This window comes from Aspergillus aculeatinus, assembly GCF_003184765.1.
Source record: "Aspergillus aculeatinus CBS 121060 unplaced genomic scaffold BO66scaffold_25, whole genome shotgun sequence".
NCBI lineage: Eukaryota > Fungi > Ascomycota > Eurotiomycetes > Eurotiales > Aspergillaceae > Aspergillus > Aspergillus aculeatinus.
In genome coordinates this window covers 344,343-370,268 of record NW_020291494.1, presented here as the reverse complement: position 1 = coordinate 370,268, position 25,926 = coordinate 344,343, and the positions used below count along the sequence as shown (strand labels likewise).

Genomic DNA, 25,926 nt, shown 5'->3' with positions numbered 1-25,926 from the left:
GCCGAAATTTCACTCCAACGTTTATCGACGTCTTACCAACCAATGATATAGCAAATCAAAAAGAATCCCAAATCCTGCATTAGGAAGCAGTCCCATTCAGGCATATAACCAACCCGCACCCAAGGAAAGAAAAGCATCACAACCACGCACAATCAAGAATTCACCGCTCCGCAAGCTTATCCAGTTCCTCCCCTCTCCCCACTCCCTTACCCCCCAAAGCCATCGTCAACGCGAACCGAATCGCACCCGCAATCTCCCTCACATCCAGCATCGCCACCCAGGCCCGGACCCCCAGCGGTCCCCCGCGATACCGCAACTCCGTCACCGCCTCATAGGCGGGGTTCGAACTCGCCTCGAGTGTCGGGAACGTCCTGCGGATGACATACGGCCGGACGGAGTACGCGTAGTGGAAGAACAGGGCGAAAGGCACCATCTGGATGCAGATCACCATCGTGGGGATACCGATGTTCACGTCCGCGTAGGTGAGTTGCGCATTGGGCTTGAGGACGTCTGTCGCTCCCAGCGCGAAGAAGATTATCTATGGCAGTTTTCTGTTAGTCTCGCTTGACACCCACATCTACAACGAAGTGCATGGGTGAGAGAGCCGGACGAGCGTACCCGTTCGAGGAAAGACAAGCCGACAATCAGCTTGAAGGCGAGCAGCTTGGCGAGAGGCTGGTGGGTTTTCAGCTGGACCTTGAAGCTCTTGTAGAATTTGAGCACCGCAAACACGGCCGATACGAGGGACAGGTTGAGGAAGATTGTGATCTTGTTGGGGTTAGACTGGTGATCACTGGCGATATAAAGACAGGGGGAGGGACCTACCCAAAGATGCGCAAAGTAGGGCTTGCTGCTTTCCATACAGTAGACCCCGGCGGCTTGGGTGATGTCGGTTACAAGGGATGCTAACAGCGCGACGGCCGGGTACTGGAAGATGGCGATCCATGTTTTCTGCAGTGTGTTAGCACCCGTCACGTTCCGGAAGATGGAGAATAAGACTCACTCGATACCAGCTCAGACTCTCGGCGGGAGACTCACTTCCACTGGGTGGAATGGCCAACGGGGCGAAGAACATGTTCTCGCGGGAGATGGACGGCGCCAGGAACTCCAGCATCAGCAGGTAAAAAATGCCCAGCGCGACGGACTGGAACACGTCGAGCCAGGGCTCCAGATACACATAAATCTCGGGGAAGCAGATTCCGAGCAGAGAGAAGATGGAGTACAAGGGGAGCAGAGTGGAGATCCGCATGATCCTGAGATCTGTTAGTGCACGGACTGTCAAGGTGAAGGCGAAGGACAACATACTTGAGCTGCTCCTTCGGTTTGCTCAGATGTGTTGCATGCAGAAACATTAATGTGAGAATCGTCAGACAAGTGAATGCCGTGCAAGCCCCGGACAGAATCATGTTGAAGGTACGGAATGACATGTTGTGTAGGAATGGCTGGGAGGCCACTGTTGTCCACAGTTAGTCCCGTCTTCCGGCACCAAATGCGATGACTTGCCTCCTGAGAGCGACTCTGTGGGACATGTGTGATTTGCATGGCTGCTGCTGTCGTGGTGAAAGATACCCATTTCTAAAGAAATATTGAAGTGATCAAGCACGGCTGGACGACGGAAGAATCCCCGATGCTGGGTTTGATATGACACAATTGTCAGGAGTGGTTCTTTTCTACACATGTGCAGCAAGCCTTTATATTCTTCAAAGAAGCTGATCGTCTAAGCATTTTGACACAACAACCGTCGGTGTGGCCGTGAAGGAGTGCAATCCACCCGCATACTAGCATCCTACTCCATAGCATCTCGCATAGCCTGTTGTAGCGCTAGTCCATATGCGGCAAGCGAGGCGAGACGGGAATTTATAAGAGGAGCAAGTATAGATTCCTTCATCTCATGATTGGTTTTCGACACAGCCGCAAACACGTATCTCCACTGTACTTCCACTGACACTAGGCAGTTTGCGGCAGGAGGCGCGAGAACTCTCTGGAAATGATCATCTAAGCTTCAGCAGGAAGACAATTGGGGCCCACCTCAGGGCCCACCTCCACAGCCTTGCACACTCCATGAGGCTGTCAGCCGCAAGACGCAGCATCAAAATCGCCGACACCCTTCTTCAGAAACTCATAAACAAGGGCTCCCTGCAGATTTGAGCTGCAGACTAGAACCCTAAACCGCATCCCTCCCACGTGGCAGTGTTTCATGCCCACGTCTCGGGACTTTTTCCACATTCTGTAGACTCTACCACCATTGACTGACCAAGCCCTCACCATCCTCAGTTCACCTTCATGCAGAGCAATCAAGACACCAACACCATGAGTCGCAGCCGTAGAAGCAAAGGCTGTCTTGCCTGCCGTAAATCCAAAGTCAAGGTAACTACCTAAGCTCAGCACGACCCCTCGACCCGATTGACATGGCCTAACCAGCAATGAACCGCAGTGCAGCGAAGATCAACCGCGATGCGCCCGATGTACTCGCCAAAGCATCAGCTGTCACTACCCCGACCCACTGGAGATCGATTTCCGCAATGAGAACACCAAGGCGGCAGTGCGCGCCGTGTCGTTGTGGCGCCAGAGGGCCACTGCAGTGCCGAGTTCAAGCCCTAGTCCACCCCCCGGCGACGACGATCTCCAGCACCATGCATTGGCCACCTTCTACCGCGACTTCGGATGCACGGTCGCCGTTGCCAACCCCTGGCTGGAATTTTTCCAGATGCTGCCCATGCTCCACCGACACCCAGCCGGAAACCCGGCCTCGGCGCAGGCCATTCGAGCCCTGGCCCTGGCCCACCACGCGCGCCAGCAGCAACAACGGCAGCGGCCGATCCCGCAGCTGGAGATCCTCGCGCGCACCGAGTACTCCAAGGCCATCGGCCTCATCCGGTCGCAGCTGCAGACCCGAAACGGCGTCCCCGGCACGGATGTGATCGTCTCCGTCTCGCTGATGGGGCTCTTCGAGACCATCCTGCCCAGCAGCGCAAGTGGGGCAGGCAGTGGAGGCAAAGAGCAGCAGCATCGATCCTGGCAGGCACATCAACACGGTGCCATCTCGCTCATCCAGCAGCAGCAGCAGCAGCAGCAGCAGCAGCAACAAAACTCCCAAAGATCAAGTACCACAGAAGAGGAAAGCATTGATCCTCGACTGCTGAAGTTCATGTACTTGCTGATGATAGTGAACTGCCTGAACGCGCGCTCCCGACCCCAGCTCCCCTTGCCCCTGTGGACGGGGGTTCTCGATCCCCGCCTCCCCGCCGCGCGACTGTTCCGGACGATGTATCATCTCGCGCAGTGGCAGGCCGATCTGGATAGCTGGATGCAAGCCCACGAGAAGCCACGCACCATCTCCAATCCCGCCATCCTCCCCATCGAGGAGATGATCACCACACTCATGCAAGCCGACCGCGACCTCCAGGAGTGGGAATCCCACCTTCCGCCCGCTTTCCACTTCTACGACCGCCCCGCCACCCCCCAAGACCACCCTCTGCTCCAGTGGCCCGGCGCACCGCGGCGCGTCTACGTCTACGAGTCCAGCTGGCGGGCGATCCCCCGGACCTTCGGGTTCGCGGTGCGGATCCTGCTGGCCCAGAATCTGCTCCGATGTCGGCGGTGGATCGCGGAGCGAGATCCCGACCAGTCTGGTGTATGGCTGCGAGACCACCCGGGGGGTGCTCTGGAGGTCATCACGGAGATGGTGGGCCATATATCCCGCAGTACGAATGCGATCGTGGGGCCAACGACTGCGGGGGTGGGGGGCGTCGGTGGTGGTCGCGGAGCCGGGGAGGGGGAAGCGATGCGGGGGCTGGCGATTGTGTGGCCTCTCAGTGTGGTGGTCGGCGCGTTGCAGCGGAATCCGGGCGTGAGGGATCGGGTTGGCGAGGAGCGAGCGCGGTGGATTGGGGATGCTCTGCTGTATGTGCGGCGGCTGGTGGGGAGTCGCGAGAATGACGGATGACGCTGGGGTAGAAACGGTTTGTGCGGGACACGGCTCTCGCTGGAGGGGGCACAGAGGAGCTTACATTAATAATATGTCTGCCATAATTCGACATCCAAGAGGCCTTCGGGACAGAGGAACTGATATGTAAAGGTCGATATGCGCAGTATATGTCGATGTAACGTCCTTTCAGATCTACGGTCGCAAGAGGCACTTGAAGCTTACCTACTTAAGATCCACGCAGGGGACTAGGGGTGAAGTAGCACCTTGAGGCGTTGCATGATCCTTCTAATGTGTGCCTTGTCATGTGTGTACTGGATGTGTCCGGCGAAAAAGGCCTTTGATAGGGTTATCAGGGCCAAGTCGGTCATCACGTCTCGCTCATCGCTCTGAGTCAGATTCGATTTTGACAGATGCTCACTTCCTGCGAATTCTCCACTGAGCCACCGGTGCTTGAGCTCAGTTTGCCCGGCAATATCGTAGCTCTCTGCTGACGGGGCGTTGGTGCTAGGGAAGAGGCCATAAGAGGAGTAGTGACCGACAGAACGCCGTGACAATCAGCAGCAGGTTGTAAGACGACGTATCAATATGCATGGGGCGAGATGGCTATCATTGTGCACGGAAACTGTTGGTGACAAGGATGTTCTCACCAGTATCATCTTATGCGTGTCTGCACCACGGTCTCCCCAGTCCTGAAAGAGATTCGGACGAGTGAGAGACAAAAACGCAGGTCCCGAATGTGCGTGCACAGATGGAGTCGAACATGGAGGCCTCTCCCACGGCTATGCTGTCAAGACATTGGAAAGTCTTGCATGTCTCACCCCTGGTTTCGGCCCGCGCAAATAGAGTCAAGGATGAGGCGCAGCGCAATCGGCCACAAATGCGCTTGATGGATTGTTGGAGCAACACCCCAGCTGTAGGTCTCGCTTCTTCAGGGGTAAATTGCCCATCGCAGCATTGTACAGTACCAGTGGTCCCGCTGAGCGGGCTGATCGCAACCAGTGTCGATCAGTCAATGCAGCGCGAGGATAAAGCATGGGAAGGCTGTTTTCACCCACAATGGTAGCGCTATTTTGGTCGAGTTCTGACGGGCGAGATTGCCAACAGCAACCGAACGCCAACATGACTCGCAGAGCAGTGACCCTTATTCTGCAAGATTAAAATTGTGCTGATGTCTCGGTCGATTCTTTGCAAAGGGTCAGAGGGTCAAAAAAGAGATCCAATCTGGAATCCTTCCCCTGTCGCTATTTTGGTGACTGAATCAGGAGTCGGATGGTGCCAAGATGGCCGGAGAAGGCAGGAGAGTAAGCGTATTATGGCTCAACCAAGCCGTGGGATTCCCTCCGCCACCCAACGCGGGGTAGTGAGTCCTCAGCAGCTGGATGGCAGGGTGGGAGCTTCTTATGGGGGCCGTGTTGTGCTGACATGGCGAGTACGTGGTGGTGTAGGGTTGGAGAGTCCCTCTCCGAGTGGCCGCAAAGACAGCGGGGGGCGGAATGGCCAACTGTTATCACCGATGCTCAAAGTCATCGCGAACTGGTTATGGAGATCAGAATAGTATGGTCCAGGAGAAAGGGGCGATCATAGGGGCTGGTAGCCAAGGAACCATGTTCATTAGTCTGCGGGACTGGAGAAGACCACCAAGTTCACCAAGTTCACCAAGTTCGCCAACAGATGTCGCATGTTTCAGCAGAGAGACACAACATAACCTCATTGAATGCATGCATGACATGACCGGGCATTCTTCAGACTGCAGATGCCAACAGCCCGGTGGGCGGGCGGGCGGATGAGCGGACGTTTGTCTTCCAAACCGGCCCCTGGACAAAGCAAGCTAGGTAGGGTATGACTAAGAGACTTGGTTGAGGTCGACTCGGTCGAGTCTTTGATTCGGAAGTGGGTTGGGAATTGGAATGAATCTGAAACCGGAGCCCCGAGGTTCACCGAAGAAAGACACCTGAAACCGACCCCATCCGGCCTTAGCTACAACGCACGGTGGTTGACCCACCCACCAGCTCACTTAGCCGGAGAAAACTCGTGAGGTTATCGGGGCACTGGGGCACTGGTGGTAGGCAAGTTCCTTGTCTGTATCTTGGAATATACCTTGCCGTGAAGGTAGTTGAGGTGTAAAATGCAGACACGAGAATATATCCTTGTAATCCTTGAAGAAAAGAGGGGAATAGAGGGGAAGTGATGAGTCTTTCTGCACGGGCGGGGCTTGTTAAGCTCACTCGGGAAGAACAAGGGGAGCTGAAGGCTCAAACTTGAACCAGACACTGCCAGACAGTCTGAAACAGGTGTCACTTCCGGCGACTAGTCCCAGTAAGGCTTAGTCCACCAACCAGGATCGCCCGTTTCAGGGCTCTGATTGGATGCAGGGATCTGAACCGGGCTGGTGGCCACGAACCAATGGAAACTCCAGATCGGCCTCGGTTGCATCCGTGCGGGGGGTCCGATGGCTGTTGATTGGTGCTGACTGGGGGCGTTCCAGCACAAAATCCCCCGACAAGAACATGTTCAACTCCCATTGGGAAAAATCCATTGTCCCCATCACAGTCCGTACCTCACTCCATCCAACAAACGTGATAGAGCGTTTTGGCATCTTAGTTCTTACTTAGTTCCTGCGTGTCTGGGCCTTTCGACTCCACAGGTACATCCAACAGGCACCGCACAGGGGCCGCAGGAACGAACTCCCTGGTGCCCACTGTGGCAGCGAATAGACTTTCCTGTTGGACTCGCTTCCTCCGGCAACGATGATGGGCTTTTTTTTCTTCACAACGACGGGCGTATAAAGACCTCGTCCGCTACCCCTCACGATGCATCTTTATTCTCATCATCCTCATTCCCTCGTCAACTTGCAGTGCAAGCTTGCAGATTCTAGTCGTCCACGACATCGTCATTCCTTATTCTTTGCTTTTGGAGACTATTGACTAGTCTCATCACATTCCTTCGTTCATTTACTCTCTCTCTATCACATCCTTGATTCTGTCTGTCATTCTTCCATAACCCTATAACCCTATAACCAAAACAGTACCTCCATCAAAATGCAGTTGAACAACTTCCTTCTTGCCGCCGCCACTCTGGTCGGCCTCTCCGCCGCTGTCCCCATGGGCAGTCGGACCAAGAACCTGGCCACCCGCGCCACCAATGCCGTGGTCAGCGTCAGCAGCCTGGCCGTGACCGCGCTCAAGGACAGCGACGGCAGCGGAGCGGGACAGGATGTCTACACCTTCCACACCGGGGACGGCAGCGTCGCCGACGGCTGGCCCGCCCAGTCCAGCTGGGTCTCCTTCGACGACATGTGGAAGGCCAACAAGCCCACCATCATGGAGTCGTGCACCCAGTTCGGCGTGCCCAACAACTCGGCCAACGAGACCCAGAACCTGTACGACGCGATCCAGCAGGTGGCCAAGGAGTCCCACCTCGACCACCGGTTCATCCTGGCCATCATCATGCAGGAATCCAAGGGCTGCGTCCGCGTGCACACCACCAACTACGGCGTCCGCAACCCGGGCCTCATGCAGGATCATGACGGCGCCGGCACTTGCAACGACAACGGGGTGGTCCAGAACCCGTGCCCGAAGAAGGAGATCCTCCAGATGGTTCGCGATGGGGGTGAGTGCCCCCGTTCAACCCCCGAATCTCGTTTCAGCGCAGACACTAACCCCTTCCCCTACCACAGCCATCGGAACCGCCGCCGGCGACGGACTCGCCAGCCTGATCGACCAGCAGGGCAAGACGGACGTCTCCGGCTTCTACCGCGCCGCCCGCCTGTACAACTCGGGCTCCATCTCCGACGCCTCCAACCTGAACGTCGGCGTCGGCACCGCCTGCTACGCCACCGATGTTGCCAACCGGCTCACCGGCTGGGTCAATGCCGCCTCCAAGTGCACCCTGAGCGCATAGGCTCGTCGTCAGTCTTCTCGACGGAAAATGTTGGATGTCACGGGTAATTCCGCCTGTGGGCGGGCTGAGGATGAAATGATGGTTGATTCCCTCTTTGCTATGCTGGATTGGTTTGATGTTTTTGATCGTTTAACTTTACCTTTCTTGCTCCACCAGCAGTGGCTACCCCAGTCGTTAGGGCTGAGGTTCATGCTCGGTGATGAACTTGGTGCGATGTCGGAGATGTATTGTATACTGCGGCTAGAATCTACTTGTGCTTTGCTTGCTTGTATGGCTGGTTCTTGGTGTTTGGTAGAATGTGCTGGCATTGATTATGGTGAGGGGACCTAGTAGTACGTGGGTACTACCGTAGTAGGTAGATTGGTCGGATCCATTCATGCGGGGATGCTGTAGATCAATTAAGGTCTGGATCTGCGCCGCGCCGCGTCGACTTGTATACAGATCTAACGCTTTCGATCGGTCTGGTGAGTGAGGGCATGGTCGGTATTAATTCCGTGCTACGGAATAGAGAACCAGCATATTCTGTCAACCGCAACAATAGAAAAGTACTGGGTGCCGAACGTGGTGCCTCAGGCATTGATGCCGGCCCGCTGCGCCCGGAACATGTAGGTCACGTGATTGATGCGCTACTGCTGCGCTATAGCCAGTGCATCATATTTGTGGTTGCCTGATGCATTGTCGTTGTGAGAATTGATACCGCGTGAAAGGATCACCTCCCAGGTGGGAGTATCTAGTAATGTGGTAACAAGCGTATGAGGGCGAGTTGACCACGACGCAAGATGCTAGGGGTGGCGGGTTGGGACGGAACCACATATATATTGTCCGACCGGCAAATGGTCCGGTCGCAATGCTAGCGGGGGATGCGAACCTACGTAGAGAAGAGGTAGTCGACACTGCCAGGACAATTTCCCATAGCCATTGGCACAAAAGAGCAAAGAAGATATACTCAAAACAAGGACTTCTAAGAAAAAAAAAAAACAAAAAAGAGATCTCCCCGACTGGGAGTCGAACCCAGGTCTCCCGCGCTTGTTCCCGGACGGGATTGACAAGCGGAAATCATGACCGTTAGACCATCGAGGAAGCGGATGGGGTACATCGGATTATCTGCAGTCATGAATCAAACAACAAAGAGTGATGCCAAATTTAGCTCTGGCTGCTGGCGATAGACCCTCGGTCATGCGAAACCGTATAGGCATTATCTTACTACTCGAGGCCAATTGTCTTATTTTTACTTCATCCACGGGAGAGCTACAGTCTACCAGTGAGGGAGAGGCAAGATAGTGGATAACAGATTGGATTAACTATTAGCGAACAGTATCGTAAGGAATGACACCCAGTGCTCAACAGAAGACATCAGAAGGAATGAAAGCGCAACCATCTTCTCAATCAACCAGCTCAAGAAGAAAAACACAAAACAAGGTGAAAGCCACAAATTCGATCGCTATGCTAAAACCTCGACCGGTCACAAATTCTCATCTCGTCGCGTCGCGTCTCGCCTCGCTCAGCTCAGCTGGTGCCCCCCACTTACTCAATGGTGATCTTCTTGGAAGTGGGCTTGGCGGCCTTGGGCACGAAGATGGAGAGGATGCCGTTCTTCAGGCTGGCCTTGACACTGTCCTGGTCGACGCGGGTGGGGAAGCTGAAGGTGCGGTGGAACTCGCCGATGGAGCGCTCGCTGACCCAGAAGTGCGGCTTGTTCTTGTGGTTCTTGCCGACCTGCTTGTCGCCGGTCTTGGAGACCTCCGTGCTTTCGGTGGCCTTCTCCGTGTCCTTGTTCTCCTGGGTGGCGGTTTCCTGCTGGCCCTGCTGGCCCTGCTGGCCCTCCTCGCTCTCGTCGAAGTTGTGGTACTCGCGTTCGGTGCGACCCTTGATCACGAGGGTCTGGGGGTCGGAGAACTCAATGTCGACGTCCTTCTGGGCAATGCCGGGCAGCTCGCCGTCGAGGTGGTAGCCCTCCGCGGTCTCGCGGACGTCGAAGCGAGGCGCGAAGGAGCGGGCGGCGGCGGTGGTGGAGGAGCTAGCGCCCTGGCCGGAGCGGTGGAGGTCATAGTCGTCCAGGAGACGGAAGAGAGGGCCGAATTCACCAGCGGAAGGGATGCTGCGGAAGAGAGACATGGTGGTTGTAGTAGTAGTTGGTTGTAGATGTAGAAAAGAGTTTGTAGAAGAGCGCGTTGTAGTGGTAGTGGTGGTAGTTGGAGAGGATTAGAGAAGTTGTTGTTCTTGTTGAGTGCTTGATTGATTCTGATCTGATGAAGAGCAAGTTGAATCGAGCTCGAGGGGGTCTTTATACCTGGTGGCAGCCATGATTGAGGGTATTGATGATGCCACCTGCAGGGGTGGATGATCCATGGATGGGTGTTGCACTCGTGCACTCGACAGCTCTAGATGGCTCTAGAAGGTGCCTGAGGCAGCCAGCGGGGGTGGCCTTGGAAGTTGCGAGAATCGGCCGGACCGGCCGAGTGGGTTCCGCCATGCTCTGCGATGCTCTGCGATTCTTCTGGCCGCTTCGACTCCGACCACGTGACCCTCCGGTTATCGTGCTGCCTTTCAGCGCTCCTGCGCTCCTGTGCTCCTGTGCTCCTGTGCAACAACAATCATTTTCAACGTGATGTAATAGTATCACGCCATTCCATGTTCTGGCCACTTCTGCATCCTATGATTCTATAACGGTATTGCTATTGCTATGACTATACTCTATCCACTTAGTCCCTTTTCTCCATCATGCATCAGGTTAGCTGCGTAGCCAGTGCGATCGGCGCTGTCACTGCTCAGGAAGCCCCGGATGGACAGCTCTAGAATCAACCTTGAACCTACCAGCCCTAAATCAAGGAATCCCTTGGAGCTCGGGAAGCACTAACCGAGCTCGTAGGGGAGATGGTGCTATTCGGTAGCTTACCCCAGCCCGCTATTACCCTTGGATCCTGGTTCCAGCGTACATCGGTCTCCTTGTTTGCTGCTTCGGTGGCAAATGATCCAACAGAACCGAGAAGCCCATGGAACCGAGTATTGGAGGCTAGACCAGCCCGTGGAATGATACGACTCGGATCGACACCCTCTTGGTCAACCCCGGGATCCAAAATCAAGGCATCGGGGTTTGCTTGGGATCGTGGCTGGAACCACTGGGTGGGAACCGCAGCTTCGAGTGTTGTGACGTTGTACAACTTGCCCGTGTTGTAGATGCTGGGAGAACCTTCGATGCGGGGTTCAATGTCGCGGTTTCGACTGCTGGCTCCAAGATGAGGTGAAAGTGGCAGCTATTTTGACGAGCGATTGGTGGAGTCATCCAGCGTGACATGTGATATCTCGTGGGAAGTAGACTTGGTCGAGCCTCCATGGTTGGGCTTTCCTTTGAATGAATTGGTAAGAGGGGAAAAGTACAGTTTATGAGATACGATGTGAATCTTCGACAGAGATTATCTTACAAGAAGCTATGCTCATAACTGTGTGTCTTTGTTCGAGATAGAAGAGAACTCTGGAGATATTGAACGTCAGACATTTTAAGCGTCGAACCAAAGCGTTGATAGCTCTATCCTGGTCCGAGCTTCATTCAAGAATTCCGGTCTGGTATGGTCTCGGACCCTGCCAGGTGGGCGATTAACTCTGTCGAAAGGAGGGCAACATGTCATCTAAATGACTTGCAGCTTCCGACAGCACAGCCATACAGACGCGCGCTCTTGGCGCTCTTGTCAAGAAGACCTTGGAAAGAGACTTCAATTCAAATTCGTCATCACGAAGCATTGAGGCACTGCTTCCGCTGTTATCAGCCTGTGAATCCGATCAACATACCATGTGGCTTCTGGAAGGTTGCCAAGAAGCGACGCAGCCTGCTCGTCACGGACTTCTGTCACCAATAGGGAGCAGCGCGGGGAAGCTGTAAAGGAGGCTGTGCTATGCCAACGGCCCTAGCCACGTACTGCACCAAGAGTGATCGGATTTTATACATCTTAATCAAGACTAGTCAAGATAACCAGGTACGACATACGCAGTACGAATTGAAAACGCATTGCATCATGCTGAAGAGGAGGCAGTGCCGGCCGGGCCAAGCACGCGATGGCTATACCAGCGTCTCTTAATCCCGCTGCCTGAGGAAGCCACCAACATGAGCCACAGCAATCCCTAGCCTAATTGGAGTTTCGGCGCTGATCTGCCGAGAAAGATCGTGTCGATAGTCCATGCTTGTGGAATTCCTCACCGATCTGCTGTGTGAACGACCGTTGCCGTCAGGCTTCATGCAAATCTTCTATTCCCATGACTCCTACCTGTCTTCCAGTGCTGGCGATCATCGAGAATATGGATGCCTACTGCACACCATGTGCAAGCATCATCAGAGCTTCCGCGCCCATCTTTGACGTGACGACATAATTGGTGTGTGATACGAAGATGCAGACACGGGGCGAGCTGCTACGGCCATTTCCACAGTATATATACCTTGAAAGCGGGCACTCAGGCGTCCTGCAAAATGCTTCGTCGACCCCGTTCAATTCTCCGCATTCTGGCTTGATTTGGCTTTCAAGTATACACTCGCATGCTGCGCTACAGCTCCACTTGACCGGACAATGTCGATGCCACGACAGACAGTGGGGATGATTCTCATCCTCTTCGTCTCCCTATCAACATGCGTCGCAGCCGAGCCGCAACGCTTCAGCTCCTGGTGGCCGAGGTACCGGAGCGCAATCAACACAATCAAAACCACGAATTGCTCCGCGCAATACGACGCATACCTGACCGGAGACCAACCGGCCGGAAACCTGACCGCGAATGACCCCGAGCTTGCGATCTGGCATGTTGACAGTGCGGTGACCCCGCTAACCAACTGCCTGCTGCGGGCCACGCCGGAGCTCTACAAATCCATGATGGCCAGCGCACAGGTGGTGCTGGGACTGATGCCCACGCTGCTGGCTAGCATCAGCCCCAGCGCCCACGAGACGGCCATGCTCTTCGTCTTCGGCGACCGCCAGCTCCTCTCGTTTCTCCTCATGGTCGCCTCCCCGGCCAGCGCGGTCGACGCCTCGGGCAACCTCCACCAGCACGTCCAGGACCTGAAGGGCTCCCGCGAGTGGCTCTCCACCGACTCCTCTGCGCTGTTGCTACATCACAACCTCGCCATCGTGGTCCTGGAGTTCTTCCTCGCCGCGGCGGCGGCGGGCAATGTGCTGGTCCTCGCCTACGAGATCTGCCTGCGTGTCATCTTCTCTTTCGCCCAACAGTTACAGTGGATGCCGGGACTGTGGGTCGCCGTCGGCGTGGCCACCCACCTCTTGATGACCATCGCACTCCGCACGCGCGTGCACCTTCGTGACGGTCGGACGAGTAACATCAGTCTTCCTACTCGGGTGCTTCGGTGGGTGCGAGCGCAGTTCACCGCGTCGGACAGTAGCAGCGACGCGACCGAGGTCCAGTTGCGGGACCGCACGGTGGCTAATGTGCTGATCTCCTGGTTCACGGGGCTACTCGCCGCGGCCAACACGCTCCTGGGGATTCTGCAGTTCTCAAGCATGCTTTTTATCTCCCCCAACGATGCCCTGTTCATCGTGGTGCGGTTCGTGGCCTCAGCGGTGGTGTGCCGGATCCTGGTCAAGTACGAGCTGTGGCTTGTGCGACAACAGGTGAAAGTGGGTGGCAGCGATGATGGTGAACAGGTGAAAGAAGATGTTTCGATGGGCTAGTTGTACCTCTCGATCCTGCGGTGCTGTATCATATCTTTGGTCTCTACTTAATGTTGAATTTCTACCTGCAAACCTGTGAGCCTGGGAGGATTGGCTGTAGAGGCGGAGGCCATAGCGTCCATCGCCACCTCGTATTCCTCGTCCTTCTTCATAACGCCTACATCACCCGAGTCTGTTAGGAGGGCTGTGCAGCGGCGATCGGCTCGGGCCTTGCCCTAAGCTGCCAGCATGTAAGCTTGAGGCACACTGATGCACGCGCAAGACATGATTCGTGGGTCTAAAGTTCGCCAAAGAGCCCCAATACTGTCAATGAGACAGGTCCACAACTCCCCCATTGTCCGGGATGCAATATCGAGATATTTATTCTTTTCATCTGCTGAGGCTGATCGATGATCGACTCAAGTCCGTGATTCCCGCCGCCGGAAATACCAGCCGGATGTCCGACGGACTTTGCTTAACTAATGTCGGCCAGCCATGACTAACTCAAGTCGGACTAAGTTAACATATAATCTATCGTGAGAAGACTGTCTCTTCAGCCTAGCCACTCTAAGAAAGGACCCCTGAATCCTAAATCCCAAGCCACAACTCGAAGACTCGCTTGGTCCACGATAAGCCCGTCGAGGCGGGGACCAAAAGCAGTATAGCCTCAGCGTCCCTCGCCAACCCTATAAAGTGACAGTGACTCACAGCACCATGCATCGACAAAACCACGCGAATATCCTGATCCCCACTCAAGCTCCTGTCTCCGTATTGTCCAATTCTCCGCGCAAAGCAGACGGAACCAAAAGAGAAAATGTCCTACCTCCAATCCGCCCGCCTCACCTACCGCGCCCTGGAAGACACCCCGGAAGACGAAGACTTCCTGCACGCCATCCAATCCGACCCGGACGCCTACGCTAACTCGACGCCCGCGTTGCCCAAACCGCAAGCCAAACGCGATACCGTCAATGGGTACAAGAAGTCCCTGATGGAGCGGGCGCTGCTGGCCGCCATCATCGTGCTGCCGCATCCCCCGTCGAATGGCGAATCCCTTACCTCCAATGCTGCAGAGGATACCCCGGAGATGCAGACGCAGAGGCAGACAACCATCTCCGGGACCCCGATCGGTGTGATCTCCCTTCGCCGCGAGGGCGGGGACTACGCTCACCACCGCGGCACCTCCATCACCATCGACATCGCCCGCGGGTACCGCGGGCAGGGGTACGGCAGCGAGGCGATCAATTGGGTGCTGCACTGGGCGTTCCGGCGGGCAGGGCTGCATCGCGTGGAGATCCAGGCCCTGGCGTACAATGAAGGGGCGGTGCGGTTGTATGAGCGGTTGGGGTTCACGGTGGAGGGCCGTCGGCGGGAGGCGTTCTGGCACGATGGGAAGTGGTATGATGATGTGGTGTTTGGGATGTTGGAGCGGGAGTGGGAGGAGAGGCAGGCGCGGGCGCAGTCGGTATAGACGGGGAGATGAAGATGATGAAGGGTTTGTAGAGCAAGAGGAGTTGGAGAATACGGTGTCTGGGGTATTATCCCTACCCTCTGCGATGTTTTGTTCTTCTTCTGTTTTTCTTGGACCAGCTCTTGGAAAAAAGCTGTACATAGATTAGATGGAAGCTGGGCGGCAAAGAAGTGGCATTATGGTAAATGATTGTATGTACTCAAGGGCGATGACTGACTTTGTTCATCTCACGTCCCGGTCAAAGGCTGCTTGTACACCACCCCGTCCACCGTCGTGACGAGGGTCCCGTTGGCCACGAACACATTGAGCATGGCATCGTCGACGACGTGAAACCCCCCTGGTCCAGTGACCTTGGTGCTGGATGTGGCCCCCGCCCCCGTGGCTGTCAGATTCGAATACCAATCCAGCCGGGCCGATGTGACCGACAAAAAGGTGGAGGCCACCGACTCGTGGCCCTGGATATAATGCACGCCATCGTCGGAGTAGTTATGGTACGTGACAGCGACAAAGTCAAGCGCCGACGCAGTCTTAGTATTGCGAAGAATCACGTCCGCTGAGCCCGAGACTTGCCCGTGTAGCGTATAGTTGCCCGGGGATAGGTTGAAGACTTCTGGCACGCTCCCGCCAGGGGTGTAAGGGAGGCCCCAGGGGACTCTATCGGCGAACGGCTCCACGGGGTCGAGATGGTAGGGCTGGCGACTGGTGAGTCGCGCCATCATCAGACGCGAGGTTCGGCCGCCTGGCTCCGTCGACTTGGGACATGGTAGGGGATTGATCCCCCCACAGGCAGGGGGCACGACCATCTTCTGCCAGTACATGATGCGCGTGCCATCCGGACACCAGCGGGGATCAGCGCCGGCGTTCCAGTTGGGGTCGTTGATGCTGCCCGGCTGGCCGTCCCCGCCAGCATTGATTTGTTGGCCGTAGTAGTGGTAGTCAGGACCATCGCGGTCTCCCTGGGCGTCCAGCAGCCACGGCTGGAAGAATCGTCGATCGCCATTGTTGCGCACCGATGCGACCGTAGTGACCGTCAGCAGGTCGACCACAGGAGGGACCCCGCGCATGGCAGACAGAAACTCCATCCGATCGGTGCCCCGCGTGTCCAGGATCACCTGCCAGCGGCCATCCGGAGAGACCCCCACCGGGTCCACATAGCCTGGGTGCGTTGTCACCCGGCGCACCCGGCCAGTAGTCAAGTCGGCCGCGAAGAGATCGATGTTGCAGGATTCCCAGGGGAATCCAATGTACAGGACTTCTTGTCCGCGACTGGCAAAGCCCCGAAACTCCCCCACCACCAATGCCTGGCGGTTGATCTGCAGCTGATCACCGGCGACAGTATAAGGAAGGGGACCATTTGGTGCAACCAGGACGGTTACGTTGACGAGGTCATATCGCGCGGTGCGAGGGGAACCGGTGGCAGGGGAGTCGCTGAACTGCAGTCGACCGAAATAGGCGTGTTGGCTGAGCTGTCCCGATCCGGTAATGGAGAAGGAGTTGAAACCCAGGTGGACATTGTCGGGGTGCAAGCGCAGCTCCCGGATGATGGCTCCAGACCCGGATTCGTCGGCCGTGTTGCTTAACCGGATGGGATAGATGTGGATCTGGTCCGGAGTGCATGCCTCACTGGCCAGCAGGCCAGATCGACATTCGACGATGTTGTTGCCGGCTAGGGCTCGTTTGCCGTCGGAGAAGGCTTGCGGATAGTCGGCCAGCGACGAACTGCTCCCTTTATTGCTCTCCGGGACACCGCACGTCAGGCATTTCCACGGGCTTCCAGTAGAGAAATTAGTCCCGTTGGTGCTGACCAGGATCAGTTGCACGCCAGTGTAGATGCTGGCGGGGTCTGGGGCTGACGGTGCCCCGGTGAAATTCAAGCTGACGAGGACGTGGTTCCCGTCCGGCGAGAAGTCCCCGCCATTCATCAGGGATGATTTGCCCATACATCCTGTTCCGTGCGGATTCAGATGTTGAGTACAGGCGCCAATCTCGTCGGTTGGCACAACAGGTGGCAGTGGCAGTTGGAACACTTCGATGGGCTCTGGTGTGGGTGGTTCGAAGCAGGTCGATGCGACAGATGCGAGACCGGATGAGATCAATCCCCCCAACGAGATGGGAATGATTCCTCCTCCAACAGCCATGAGACGCATGGTTCGAGTTGGAAGGTTGTAAACGAAGGTGGGGTGATGCTAAAGGACATTGGAAGATGAGATCAACCGGGCGTACCGTCTACATATATTTGATGAATCAAATGAATCAATAACTAAGGGATGGAGTATGGAGTCGGACCCTTCCGACCTTGCCGCATCGGGCAATTAATGCGATACGCGTATGCACAGACACACCATTTCGGACATCGGACATCGGAGATCCAACAAGTCAATCCACAATTCACAGGTAGAGAACAGTGAGTAGAATAAGTCTATACGTCTATACGCGCTTGCACAGACCAGTTTTCATCTTGCACTGTGAAGTATGATGCTCTATACGCGTTTAGAGCTCGCAGTCACAGCGGAAGCTCCCACCACTCTTCCACATGCCCACACTTCCACCCTTCAAAGCGGACCCCATCTCGCTTGATCCCTTAGAATTGAGTCGATCTCTCAACAACAACCATCTGCGTAGGACGGAATGAAAATTGGTCAAGATCATGGGCTTTCTTCTGATCCCGGTGATTCCAACTTCGACACATCATAACACACCGTGAACTTGTCGAACCTAGCCCAAGTCCATGCTACATGGCTAAGCTCGAGCCCTACAAACATGGATATTATCTCTGGCAATATCTGCCTTCGCTGGCTGCCGCCGTAATATTCGCTATCTTCTTCACGGCCGCGACAGTGCTACACTTTATCAAATTGGTCAAATGGAGGGCCCGTTTCTGCATCCCCTTTGCAATCGGCGGAATATGTATGTGCCCCTCCCCCATTGTCCCAGTTCTTGTTGTCCTTTCGCCACATTGCCTGATGTCAAGAGCTGAGGCTGACAGAAGGGCCTCTTAGTCGAAGTCATCGGCTGCGCTGCCCGGGCGTGGGCGCACTTCGAATCCGGCAGTATCATGCCTTGCTCGATTCAGAACGTCTTCCTCCTGCTCGGACCGGTCTTGTTTGCAGCGTCAGTATACATGGTGCTGGGCCGCATCATCCGCAGCACCGGGGCCGAGCATCACTCCTTGATCCCGATGCGCTGGCTCACCAGGACTTTCGTGATGGGCGATGTGGTTTCCTTCCTCGTTCAAGGAGGCGCCGCGGGATTGATGGCCTCCGGGAGCAATGCACAACTCGGCCAGGACATCGTGGTGGCGGGCCTGCTCATCCAGGTCTTCATGTTCGCCTTTTTCATCATCACAGCCATGGTGTTTCAAATCCGTCTACGGCGGCATCCAACCCCCGGAGCCCGCGATCCCCGCCTCCACTGGCGAGATCACCTTCATCTCTTGTATGGGGTGAGCCTGCTGATCATGATCCGCTCCTTGTTTCGGGTGGCCGAATTTACGATGGGAAGTACGGGTTATCCCCTCACACACGAGTGGACCTTGTACATTTTCGACGCTCTTCTAATGTGGCTAGCTATGGTCGCCTGGCTGATTTGGTATCCGGGGTTACTTTCCAAGCCCGATATGGCAATGGAATTGCTGAATCAGAGCAACTTGGACGATGAATAAGGGGGGTTTAGACGGGTGGATCCTTGAATTTGTATGCCCGAAAAGAGGGTTCATGGCGGATTATTCACTGTATGCGTGTTTCTGTTCTGTAATATTAGTCAGAGCCCCGCCGCCTTCTGCCGATCAATTCTGGCATTCTTGGAACCTCATCTACGTAAAAGTTTACAGGTATCTTATTTGCACCCCCGACGGCTTTGATCCTCTATGTGATGGCTCGCAGAAAGCACAAGAAATCACGTCTTGGCTGCTTAGAGTGTAAACGTCGACGTATAAAGGTATGTACCGCACCTTACCCCTTTTCTCTCGGATCGTTTCACTTTCCAAGCTTGGAGTGACACTGAATCGTCCGAAAGTGTGACGAAAGACGGCCAATATGCTCGCAGTGCACCATATCAGAACGAACCTGCGGGTTTGCTGAGCTGCATGTTCTATCCTTTCGACCGGCCAGTCCTAGAAGGCAAACCCCTGCTTTCTCAGCATCCCCAGCAGAAGAGCCATCGCAGACGGGTTTCACCGGCGGGGAATCGCCTGATGGACCGTCGGTTAACATGCTTCATGCTGAGCTGCTTTGCCACCTGTTCACCGAGACTCTTCCATCTGTTTGCGACAACAGCAGCTATCAAATGATCTGGTCTTCACGCGAGATTCTCCAGTACTGCTTCCAAGTCCCATACCTCGCAAATGAGCTCTTGGCCCTCGCTGCCACGCACATCAGTATCATTCGTCCTGCCCAGCGGGAGGTCTACCGGGGTCATGCTACTCAGTTACAGATCCATGCCTTGCGAGCCTTCTACAGCGCAGCCGACCCGGACATCACCCCTCGTTTCCTTTTCTCCTCCATCCTTGGCCTGCATACGCTATGCGTGACCCTTCTCTTCCGCGGTACCGACTTCGATGTCTTCCTCGATTCATTTGTTCATTATCTCCGCCTGCATCGCGGTGTGCGCACTGTCCTCGGGGGCAGTTGGCACGCTTTGAGGGAGAACACAGCCTTGGGGCCGGTACTGGGCGCCGCGGAGTCCCTCCTGCAGGCGGATGGGAGTCTTGGCCCGGCGTGCAGTCGCCTGCTGACACTCGTCCAACAGGCCAAGCTGGGTCCCTCCGTCACCGCAACGTATCAACACGCGATCGAAGGGCTGCAGTTGGCGATGACCTCAGCAGCCTTTCCGGGAGCGTGGGCAGACTGCACTCCGGCAGTTCTTGCGTGGTCGACCAGTGTTCCCGTGGAGTACATCGATCTTCTCGCGCGCCGTAGCCCCGATGCTCTCGCGGTGCTGGCGCATTATGGGATCGTCCTGCATGCACATCGCCATCGCTGGTTCTTGGGCGATGGCGGACGGTATCTGATCGAATCGATTCGGGAGTCGCTCGGACCGGACTGGGCGGAATGGATGGTATTTCCCGGTCAGGCTTTGGAGACTCCAGATACGCTTGGTCCACTTGAAGGGGCGGTAATTGTGCCAGATGAAGGGTATAATGGCCTACGCGCCTGAGCTCGTTGGCAACAATTCGAAGATGGAACCAACATTGCACAGGAGTTAATGTGGAAAATTGATCCCTGCGCCAATAGCCGATTAAATTATGATTGGTGTTAGCTGTTTTCTCTGGTCTCAATCCTAAAACTCGTCTTTTTCGCCACTTGGGGCGTTCCATGGATTTGACCGGAGTTTTGTGGATACGCGTATGCACAGACCACTCAGTCACTCACTCCAACCCCCCCCCCTCTTAGGGTTCGTATGCATGGGCCAGTCTCGCCGAATTCCTTTCTCAACTATACACATATGTATTTCCTTCAACTACGCTGAACCTTGTACTTTTATTTGTTGTTAGGCCCTAGCCCCTTCGGTTTCCACCATTCGACGTCATTATCAATGCGGCCACGCAAGGCTCACACCAAGTCCCGCAACGGCTGTGTTGAATGCAGGCGACGTCACATCAAGGTACGTAAGCCCCAGTAAACACCAGGAAGCACCAGCACCCCGGAATCCTAACCTCACAAGTGCGACGAAAGCCGCCCGCAGTGTAAGAGATGTCGGGACTCGGCACGGGAATGCGTGTTCCCCACCGGAGAGCTGAAGATCCAACAACGCTCGCCCTATCCACCACCCGTCATCGTCCCCTCGGCCATAACAATCTCTGAGATCTCGAGTACCACTGATTCGAGCATCAGCCCATTCTCCGCTTCATCAACCCAGGACGATGTCTCTCCAGCGGTATCAGTATCAGTATCAGTGTCCATGCTCCATCTCGAGCTCTACCACCACTTCACCAACGTCGTCTTCGATTCCCTCGCCCAGCACCACGAGAGATCCACCACATCTCTCGAAACCATCATCCAAGCCAGCCTTACGACCCCCTTCCTCATACAAGATCTCTCGCCTGGGGAGAAGTGGATTGAAGCACTGCGGCGTGGGGCCCGCCAAGATGCGCCGGTAGAACACCACCGCAGTGGCCCCGAAGATGCCGAACGAGAGGAGCTGGATGAACAACCCCAGCAGCACCACGGCTTTTGCGCCGGCCGTGTGGCCCGTCACGCTGAGATCCACCGAGGAGCCATGCACCGCGAAGGAGGACGTCCCCGATCACGAACGCCCGGGTGAGCCAGGTCAGCGGCAGGAGGGAGAACTTCTGGGCGTGCAGGGCGCGGATCACCCGGCCCAGGGTCATGTAGACCGAGGCGGCGAAGAGGGCGGGTGTCAGGAGGAGGCCGTCGTTGGCGAGGGCGTAGGAGAATAGGGAGGCGGTGTTTCTGTAGGCGCTGATGCGGCCGCCGTAGCCGTAGAGTTCAACTTGAGGGTGGGGGGTGGTGAGCGTGCGTGTTGGACGAAGTGGGCGGGGGGGGGGGGGGGGGGGGGGGGGGGGGGGGGGGGGGTGGCAGGGGCTTGGGGGGACATATAGATGCCGCCTGCGGCAAAGGGGAGACAGAACCAGGTCCGCGTCTTGATGAGACGGTAGGTGTGCATGGCTGTCAAGACGGCGAAGATGAGGAGGAAGACCACAGCGGCACCGAGGTTGGGGACGTATTCCCAGAGATAGTAGTCGCCTTTGTAGGGTTTCAATTGGACCATTGCGAGCGGTGTCGAGGATGATATGGCGGCTGTTGGGTAGGTGATGCAGACTTGTCACTGTTCAATCTCGAAGCATTGTAAGTGTAGGAGATGAACGTCTGTATTTCAAAGACAGCCAAGTCTATGTGAAAGGTGTCTCTTGACTCCTCTAATCTCTCCTCTTCGTCTTCCACTGCTATAGAAAGATGCAGCATGTCTGTAGTGGTCCGTGGATACGCGTGGAAGCCGAGCCCTACTTGGCCCATAAGACCAGAGCGTATGCATGGACCATGTTCGTTATTCACCAGCTGCAGCTACTGGAGTGACTTCTAGATATATTTACGGTGTCAAGTTAGTGTCCAGGTCCTTGGGTCCTTTACCGATTGTTTTAGATCCACCAATGGTGCCCGGATTAGTAGTTCTCACGTCTTGAAGAGCTGCATGGTTAGCGAGGAGACTTTATACCTACCCGTACAATATTTAAGCCCTCAGGTATAGTATTATATTCAGATTTAGAGCTTGTGGTCCAGCCTCGCGAGAATCAGGGCCATTGTGGGTATGTCCGAGATCGGCCTTATTTACCCGGAGCGCCACACGCCGCAGCCGAGGGGCTGACGCGTCCAGGAAAGGATCGACGGGGTCAATCAGGGGTTGCGCTGCCGGGCGCAAAGATTGAATTTCTCGTCAGTTCACTGAAACGTGGCCGAAGTCGTCATTTTGCCCTTGGATTGTGCGAGCACAATGGTCGACATGGAGTCAGAAAAACGCCCTCACCATAGTATTGTGTTGGTGCCTGAGCCCAGCCACAGCCCCCAGGATCCACTGGTAAGTGAGACATGGGTCCTACCAGCCCCCCTGATTGCTGACGATGATGACCCTTAACTGACTTGGCAATTGTCTTACCCCAGAATTGGCCACATCGACGCAAGTACCTGATTCTGGCCGTGCTCTGTCTGGCTTCATTCTCGGGGGCCATTGCCCCGCTGTCTGGCCAGTTGAATCTGGTCCAGCAGGCTCAGATCTATGGCAAAACCAAGGTTCAAGAGTCGTATGCGGTGCGTTCCTCGTCTTCAAGACCCCGAAATGTAGCGTCTGCTCTAACACAAACTAACACAAACCCGCAGAACTCGGCAGCCCTAGCCGGGATGGCCTTTGGGCCCTTCTTCGTGGCGCCCTTCGCCCACCGACTCGGCCGCAGCTCCGTGATCTTCTGGAGCATCGTGTGCACCCTGGTCTGCCAGATCTGGGCGGCCGTGATGACCCACTCGGACGAGTACATCGCGTACGTGATGTCGCGCCTGTTCGCCGGGTTCTTCGGGGCGGTGCCCACCGTGATCGGACCGCGGATGATCACCGACCTGCTGTTCCTGCACCAGCGCGGACGCGCCTTCACGGCGCTGCACATGGCCTTCCTCTTCGGCACGATCGCGGGACCGACCTTCTCGGCCTTCATCTCGGCAGGGACCTTCTTCCCCGTCGAATTCTGGTGGACCGTGGGCCTCCTGGGCGCCACCGCCATCCTGATCGTGCTCGTCCTCGAAGAGACCGCCTACGACCGCGAGCACCCCGAACGCAATCGCCACCCCCCCGCCAGCTGGCTGGCCAACCGCCGAGCCACCTTCCTCTTCGGCCAGGCGCTCATGCCCCCGACCCCCTGGTCGACCACCGCCAAGATCGCGGTGGCCCCCGTGCTCATCGGCCTCTGCCCCGTCACCCTGATCATGGGCACCTTCACCCTGATCTCCTTCGGCTTCTACGTCGGCATGAACGCGCTGATGCCCGTGTGGCTGCAGCGCGCCCCGGCCGAGGGGGGGTACGGCTTCACCCTCCGCCAGAACGCCGCGTTCACCTTCTGCCACTGGATCGGGATCCTGCTCGTGCAGCTGGGGGGCCATCACTACGCCGACCGGCTGCCGCTGCTGCTCGCCCGGCGCCGGTCCCCGCAGGGCATCTGGAAGCCCGAGTACCGGCTGCACGTCCTGTGGCTCCCGAGTCTGGTGCTCAACCCGATCGGCCTGGGCCTCTTCGGCGCCACGCTGCAGTACCACCTGCACTACATGGTGCTGGCGCTGGCGGTGTTCCTCGTGACGGTGGGGTCGCTGGCGAGCGTGCCCGTCACGGTGAACTACGTGGTGGAGTGCTTCACGCGCTACCCGGCCGAGGCCGGGATCGTGGTGGGCGCGTATCGGATCGTGTACGGGCTGACCATCAGCTTCTACATCGATCCGTGGGTGGGGGCGGTGGGCGTGGGCTGGGTGTATGGGATGATGGCCTTCTTTGCGGTCTGTTCCTTCCTGTTTGTCGGGCTGTTGATGTGGAAGGGGGATGTGATTCGCCGGTGGCAGATCGCGAGCGTGGCGAGTAGTGAGGAGGGGGTGTTGTTAGGTGGGGAGGGGAGGGGAGGCGAGAAGGAGGATGCCTGAGGTGGGATCTACGTTCTAGCTCGGAAGTCCTGAAAAGGCCGGGTCAAGGGCGTGTGTAGATGGTTGAATTCAGACTACGTGAGATTATCTGGGCGAAACCATCCACAGACGTGGCGGGCGGTGGTCAGCCTGGCTACCGAGGCCTCAGGGCCGCCAACTGGTAGCAATTAGGATACCGTATTAAAGGAAGGATATGCGCCAGGTAGGTAGCAAAATAGCAGGCTTGCTCTGAGGGGCCTTGTTCCCACCTGCCTGGCCGTGAAACTCCAACGAATGCAGATTCACTTCTCTGCTGCGTTCATCGAAGGTAGCTTGTGAGTGCTCAGCTCCCCATTGATGCCTCCGGCAAGGTAGCGTACGAGGAGAATCCAGAGCTCGTCGGATTCCTCCGAGTATGGCATCAGGTCTGATTCCGAGATGCGCAGACAGCTTCCGTCGTGGATGGCGATCAGGATCCTCACGCTGGTCCCGATGAACGAGAAGAGCATGGTCTAGAGATACGCGGCAAGAAACGTCAGCAGCGACTCGGTTAGATATGCAAAGGGCGTAAAAGTTGTGGAGGCAAGAGTCATCTGGACCTACAGGCACAATGGCATGGTCTGTCAGGGTCTCCATGCCCAGCCGCGAGTGCATCGTGGCGGCGAGGACCATCAGCTCTGCCTTCAAGAGTCTCTCTGGGTGCTCGACATCATCATGGTATGTGACCACTTTGATGTGAGGGAAGGTTGGGCTGTTGGCGCAAGCCCAGAATGTGTCTATTCCCGAGTTGTATCCATCTGCACGCCCGGAGGCCTCGCGATCAAAGGCCGGTCCAAGGCGGAAGTCACTGAGCGCGAGGAAATAGGTCGTCTAGTCAGAAAAATAATTTGCGTGGGGCCTAAGACTTACGTATCCCAGCGCCATTTGGTGCCCATCTTCAGCTTGGACAGGTGAAGTGGGAAATTCATTCTCGGAGCCTCCATCTCTCCCGTCAGGCGATGAGAGAGGATCTGGGCTTTTCCGTAGGACGGTATCGGCTCATACCTGCTTGTGCTGCAACTGTAATCAGGCCGGAGGAGACGTGCCGTGGTTTCCATCATCTCGCAGTTTTCCGGGATGGAGAGATCCACAGGGTGCTCCTGGATGTACTCATGCGATAGCGGCTTGAAGTACGAGGCTGGATTCAGCGCGGGAGAGACGTCGACATTCGTACGCCCAGTGAGGTCCCAAGGGACAATCTGGAGTTTGAGCGACTCCGACTCCTCTAGCTCGGGCGAATTCGACTCGCTTGCCCCGGTGTGCAGGTCCCAGAGCTTCGACAGAATCCTCTCACGCTGAGTTTTCAAATCACCGTCATCATTCAAATCGACAAAAAGATTGAAAATAACAAAACTGAGAGCGCAAGAAAAGGCATGAATAAAATATTTGGTGGCATTCGGTGGGAGGCTTTGCCACAAGGTTTGAATAGCTGTAAGCCAGGAAGACATGGTTGATGACAACAGGATTGCAAAGGGTGCTGTAGCAGTGGAGGGGGACAAATTGGGGTTGTACGAGTTGGTGAACAAGAAAAGGTCAAGAAAGTCGAGGCTGTGAGATGTTGAGTTGATGTGAAGTCATGCGGAGCGTCCTTCCTCCCCAATCGCGGAAAAGCCTCATCCTCACGTCATCTCAAGGCAAGAACACACCCTCACTTACCTTATACACGTGATGCCATATGTTCTCCTTTGGCACGGAACACCACCAAGGAGTACTCGTAAGACGTAGGGGACATAGAGAGAGAAAAATCTACGCAGACAGTCAATACAACCCGACGAGAAGTGAATCCACCTCAACCTGTGAATAAGGCATGTATTCATCGTCAACCACCACCGAACA

At 56.1% G+C, this 25,926-nt stretch overlaps 11 protein-coding genes and 1 non-coding gene across 12 annotated transcripts; 6 read left to right on the top strand and 6 right to left on the bottom strand.

Moving 5' to 3' along the window:
- Positions 1-160: 160 nt before the first annotated feature.
- On the bottom strand, positions 161-1,427 carry BO66DRAFT_452034 (OSTA/TMEM184 family protein; the record flags this gene model as incomplete). Its single annotated transcript, XM_025651905.1, has 5 exons — positions 161-538; positions 619-768; positions 826-951; positions 1,004-1,253; positions 1,306-1,427. 5 exons carry the CDS (start codon positions 1,425-1,427, stop codon positions 161-163), a joined length of 1,026 nt encoding a protein of 341 aa, XP_025503847.1.
- A 5,057-nt stretch (positions 1,428-6,484) lies between these two features.
- BO66DRAFT_392102 (uncharacterized protein) lies at positions 6,485-8,155 on the top strand. The gene is made up of 2 exons (XM_025647428.1): positions 6,485-7,537; positions 7,605-8,155. The coding sequence occupies exons 1-2, from the start codon at positions 6,967-6,969 to the stop codon at positions 7,826-7,828; spliced, it is 795 nt and encodes a 264-aa protein (XP_025503846.1). The 5' UTR covers positions 6,485-6,966; the 3' UTR covers positions 7,829-8,155.
- A 663-nt stretch (positions 8,156-8,818) lies between these two features.
- On the bottom strand, positions 8,819-8,908 carry BO66DRAFT_t160. Its single transcript has one exon. It is a non-coding gene; the product is annotated as a tRNA-Asp (tRNA).
- A 314-nt stretch (positions 8,909-9,222) lies between these two features.
- Positions 9,223-10,380, bottom strand: BO66DRAFT_392101 (Hsp20/alpha crystallin family protein). The gene has a single exon (XM_025647427.1). It carries the CDS (start codon positions 9,941-9,943, stop codon positions 9,353-9,355), a length of 591 nt encoding a protein of 196 aa, XP_025503845.1. The 5' UTR covers positions 9,944-10,380; the 3' UTR covers positions 9,223-9,352.
- Positions 10,381-12,036: 1,656 nt separating this feature from the next.
- Positions 12,037-13,560, top strand: BO66DRAFT_392099 (uncharacterized protein). The gene has a single exon (XM_025647426.1). The coding sequence runs from the start codon at positions 12,385-12,387 to the stop codon at positions 13,492-13,494; it is 1,110 nt and encodes a 369-aa protein (XP_025503844.1). The 5' UTR covers positions 12,037-12,384; the 3' UTR covers positions 13,495-13,560.
- Positions 13,561-14,061: 501 nt separating this feature from the next.
- On the top strand, positions 14,062-15,317 carry BO66DRAFT_392098 (GNAT family N-acetyltransferase). The gene has a single exon (XM_025647425.1). The coding sequence runs from the start codon at positions 14,288-14,290 to the stop codon at positions 14,939-14,941; it is 654 nt and encodes a 217-aa protein (XP_025503843.1). The 5' UTR covers positions 14,062-14,287; the 3' UTR covers positions 14,942-15,317.
- Positions 15,169-17,088, bottom strand: BO66DRAFT_452029 (saponin hydrolase precursor; the record flags this gene model as incomplete). Its single annotated transcript, XM_025651904.1, has 2 exons — positions 15,169-16,979; positions 17,025-17,088. The coding sequence occupies 2 exons, from the start codon at positions 17,086-17,088 to the stop codon at positions 15,169-15,171; spliced, it is 1,875 nt and encodes a 624-aa protein (XP_025503842.1).
- A 588-nt stretch (positions 17,089-17,676) lies between these two features.
- BO66DRAFT_452026 (RTA1 domain-containing protein) lies at positions 17,677-18,602 on the top strand (the record flags this gene model as incomplete). The annotated part of the gene is made up of 2 exons (XM_025651903.1): positions 17,677-17,848; positions 17,941-18,602. The coding sequence occupies 2 exons, from the start codon at positions 17,677-17,679 to the stop codon at positions 18,600-18,602; spliced, it is 834 nt and encodes a 277-aa protein (XP_025503841.1).
- Positions 18,603-18,808: 206 nt separating this feature from the next.
- On the top strand, positions 18,809-20,176 carry BO66DRAFT_452022 (Zn(II)2Cys6 transcription factor domain-containing protein; the record flags this gene model as incomplete). The annotated part of the gene is made up of 2 exons (XM_025651902.1): positions 18,809-18,877; positions 18,956-20,176. The coding sequence occupies 2 exons, from the start codon at positions 18,812-18,814 to the stop codon at positions 20,093-20,095; spliced, it is 1,206 nt and encodes a 401-aa protein (XP_025503840.1). The 3' UTR covers positions 20,096-20,176.
- Positions 20,177-20,697: 521 nt separating this feature from the next.
- On the bottom strand, positions 20,698-21,670 carry BO66DRAFT_438720 (uncharacterized protein; the record flags this gene model as incomplete). Its single annotated transcript, XM_025651088.1, has 4 exons — positions 20,698-20,807; positions 20,872-21,137; positions 21,193-21,391; positions 21,526-21,670. 4 exons carry the CDS (start codon positions 21,668-21,670, stop codon positions 20,698-20,700), a joined length of 720 nt encoding a protein of 239 aa, XP_025503839.1.
- A 729-nt stretch (positions 21,671-22,399) lies between these two features.
- Positions 22,400-24,072, top strand: BO66DRAFT_374704 (polyamine transporter; the record flags this gene model as incomplete). Its single annotated transcript, XM_025645613.1, has 3 exons — positions 22,400-22,474; positions 22,558-22,704; positions 22,774-24,072. 3 exons carry the CDS (start codon positions 22,400-22,402, stop codon positions 24,070-24,072), a joined length of 1,521 nt encoding a protein of 506 aa, XP_025503838.1.
- Positions 24,073-24,353: 281 nt separating this feature from the next.
- BO66DRAFT_438718 (uncharacterized protein) lies at positions 24,354-25,538 on the bottom strand (the record flags this gene model as incomplete). The annotated part of the gene is made up of 3 exons (XM_025651087.1): positions 24,354-24,563; positions 24,655-24,898; positions 24,961-25,538. 3 exons carry the CDS (start codon positions 25,536-25,538, stop codon positions 24,354-24,356), a joined length of 1,032 nt encoding a protein of 343 aa, XP_025503837.1.
- Between the last annotated feature and the right edge of the window lie 388 nt (positions 25,539-25,926).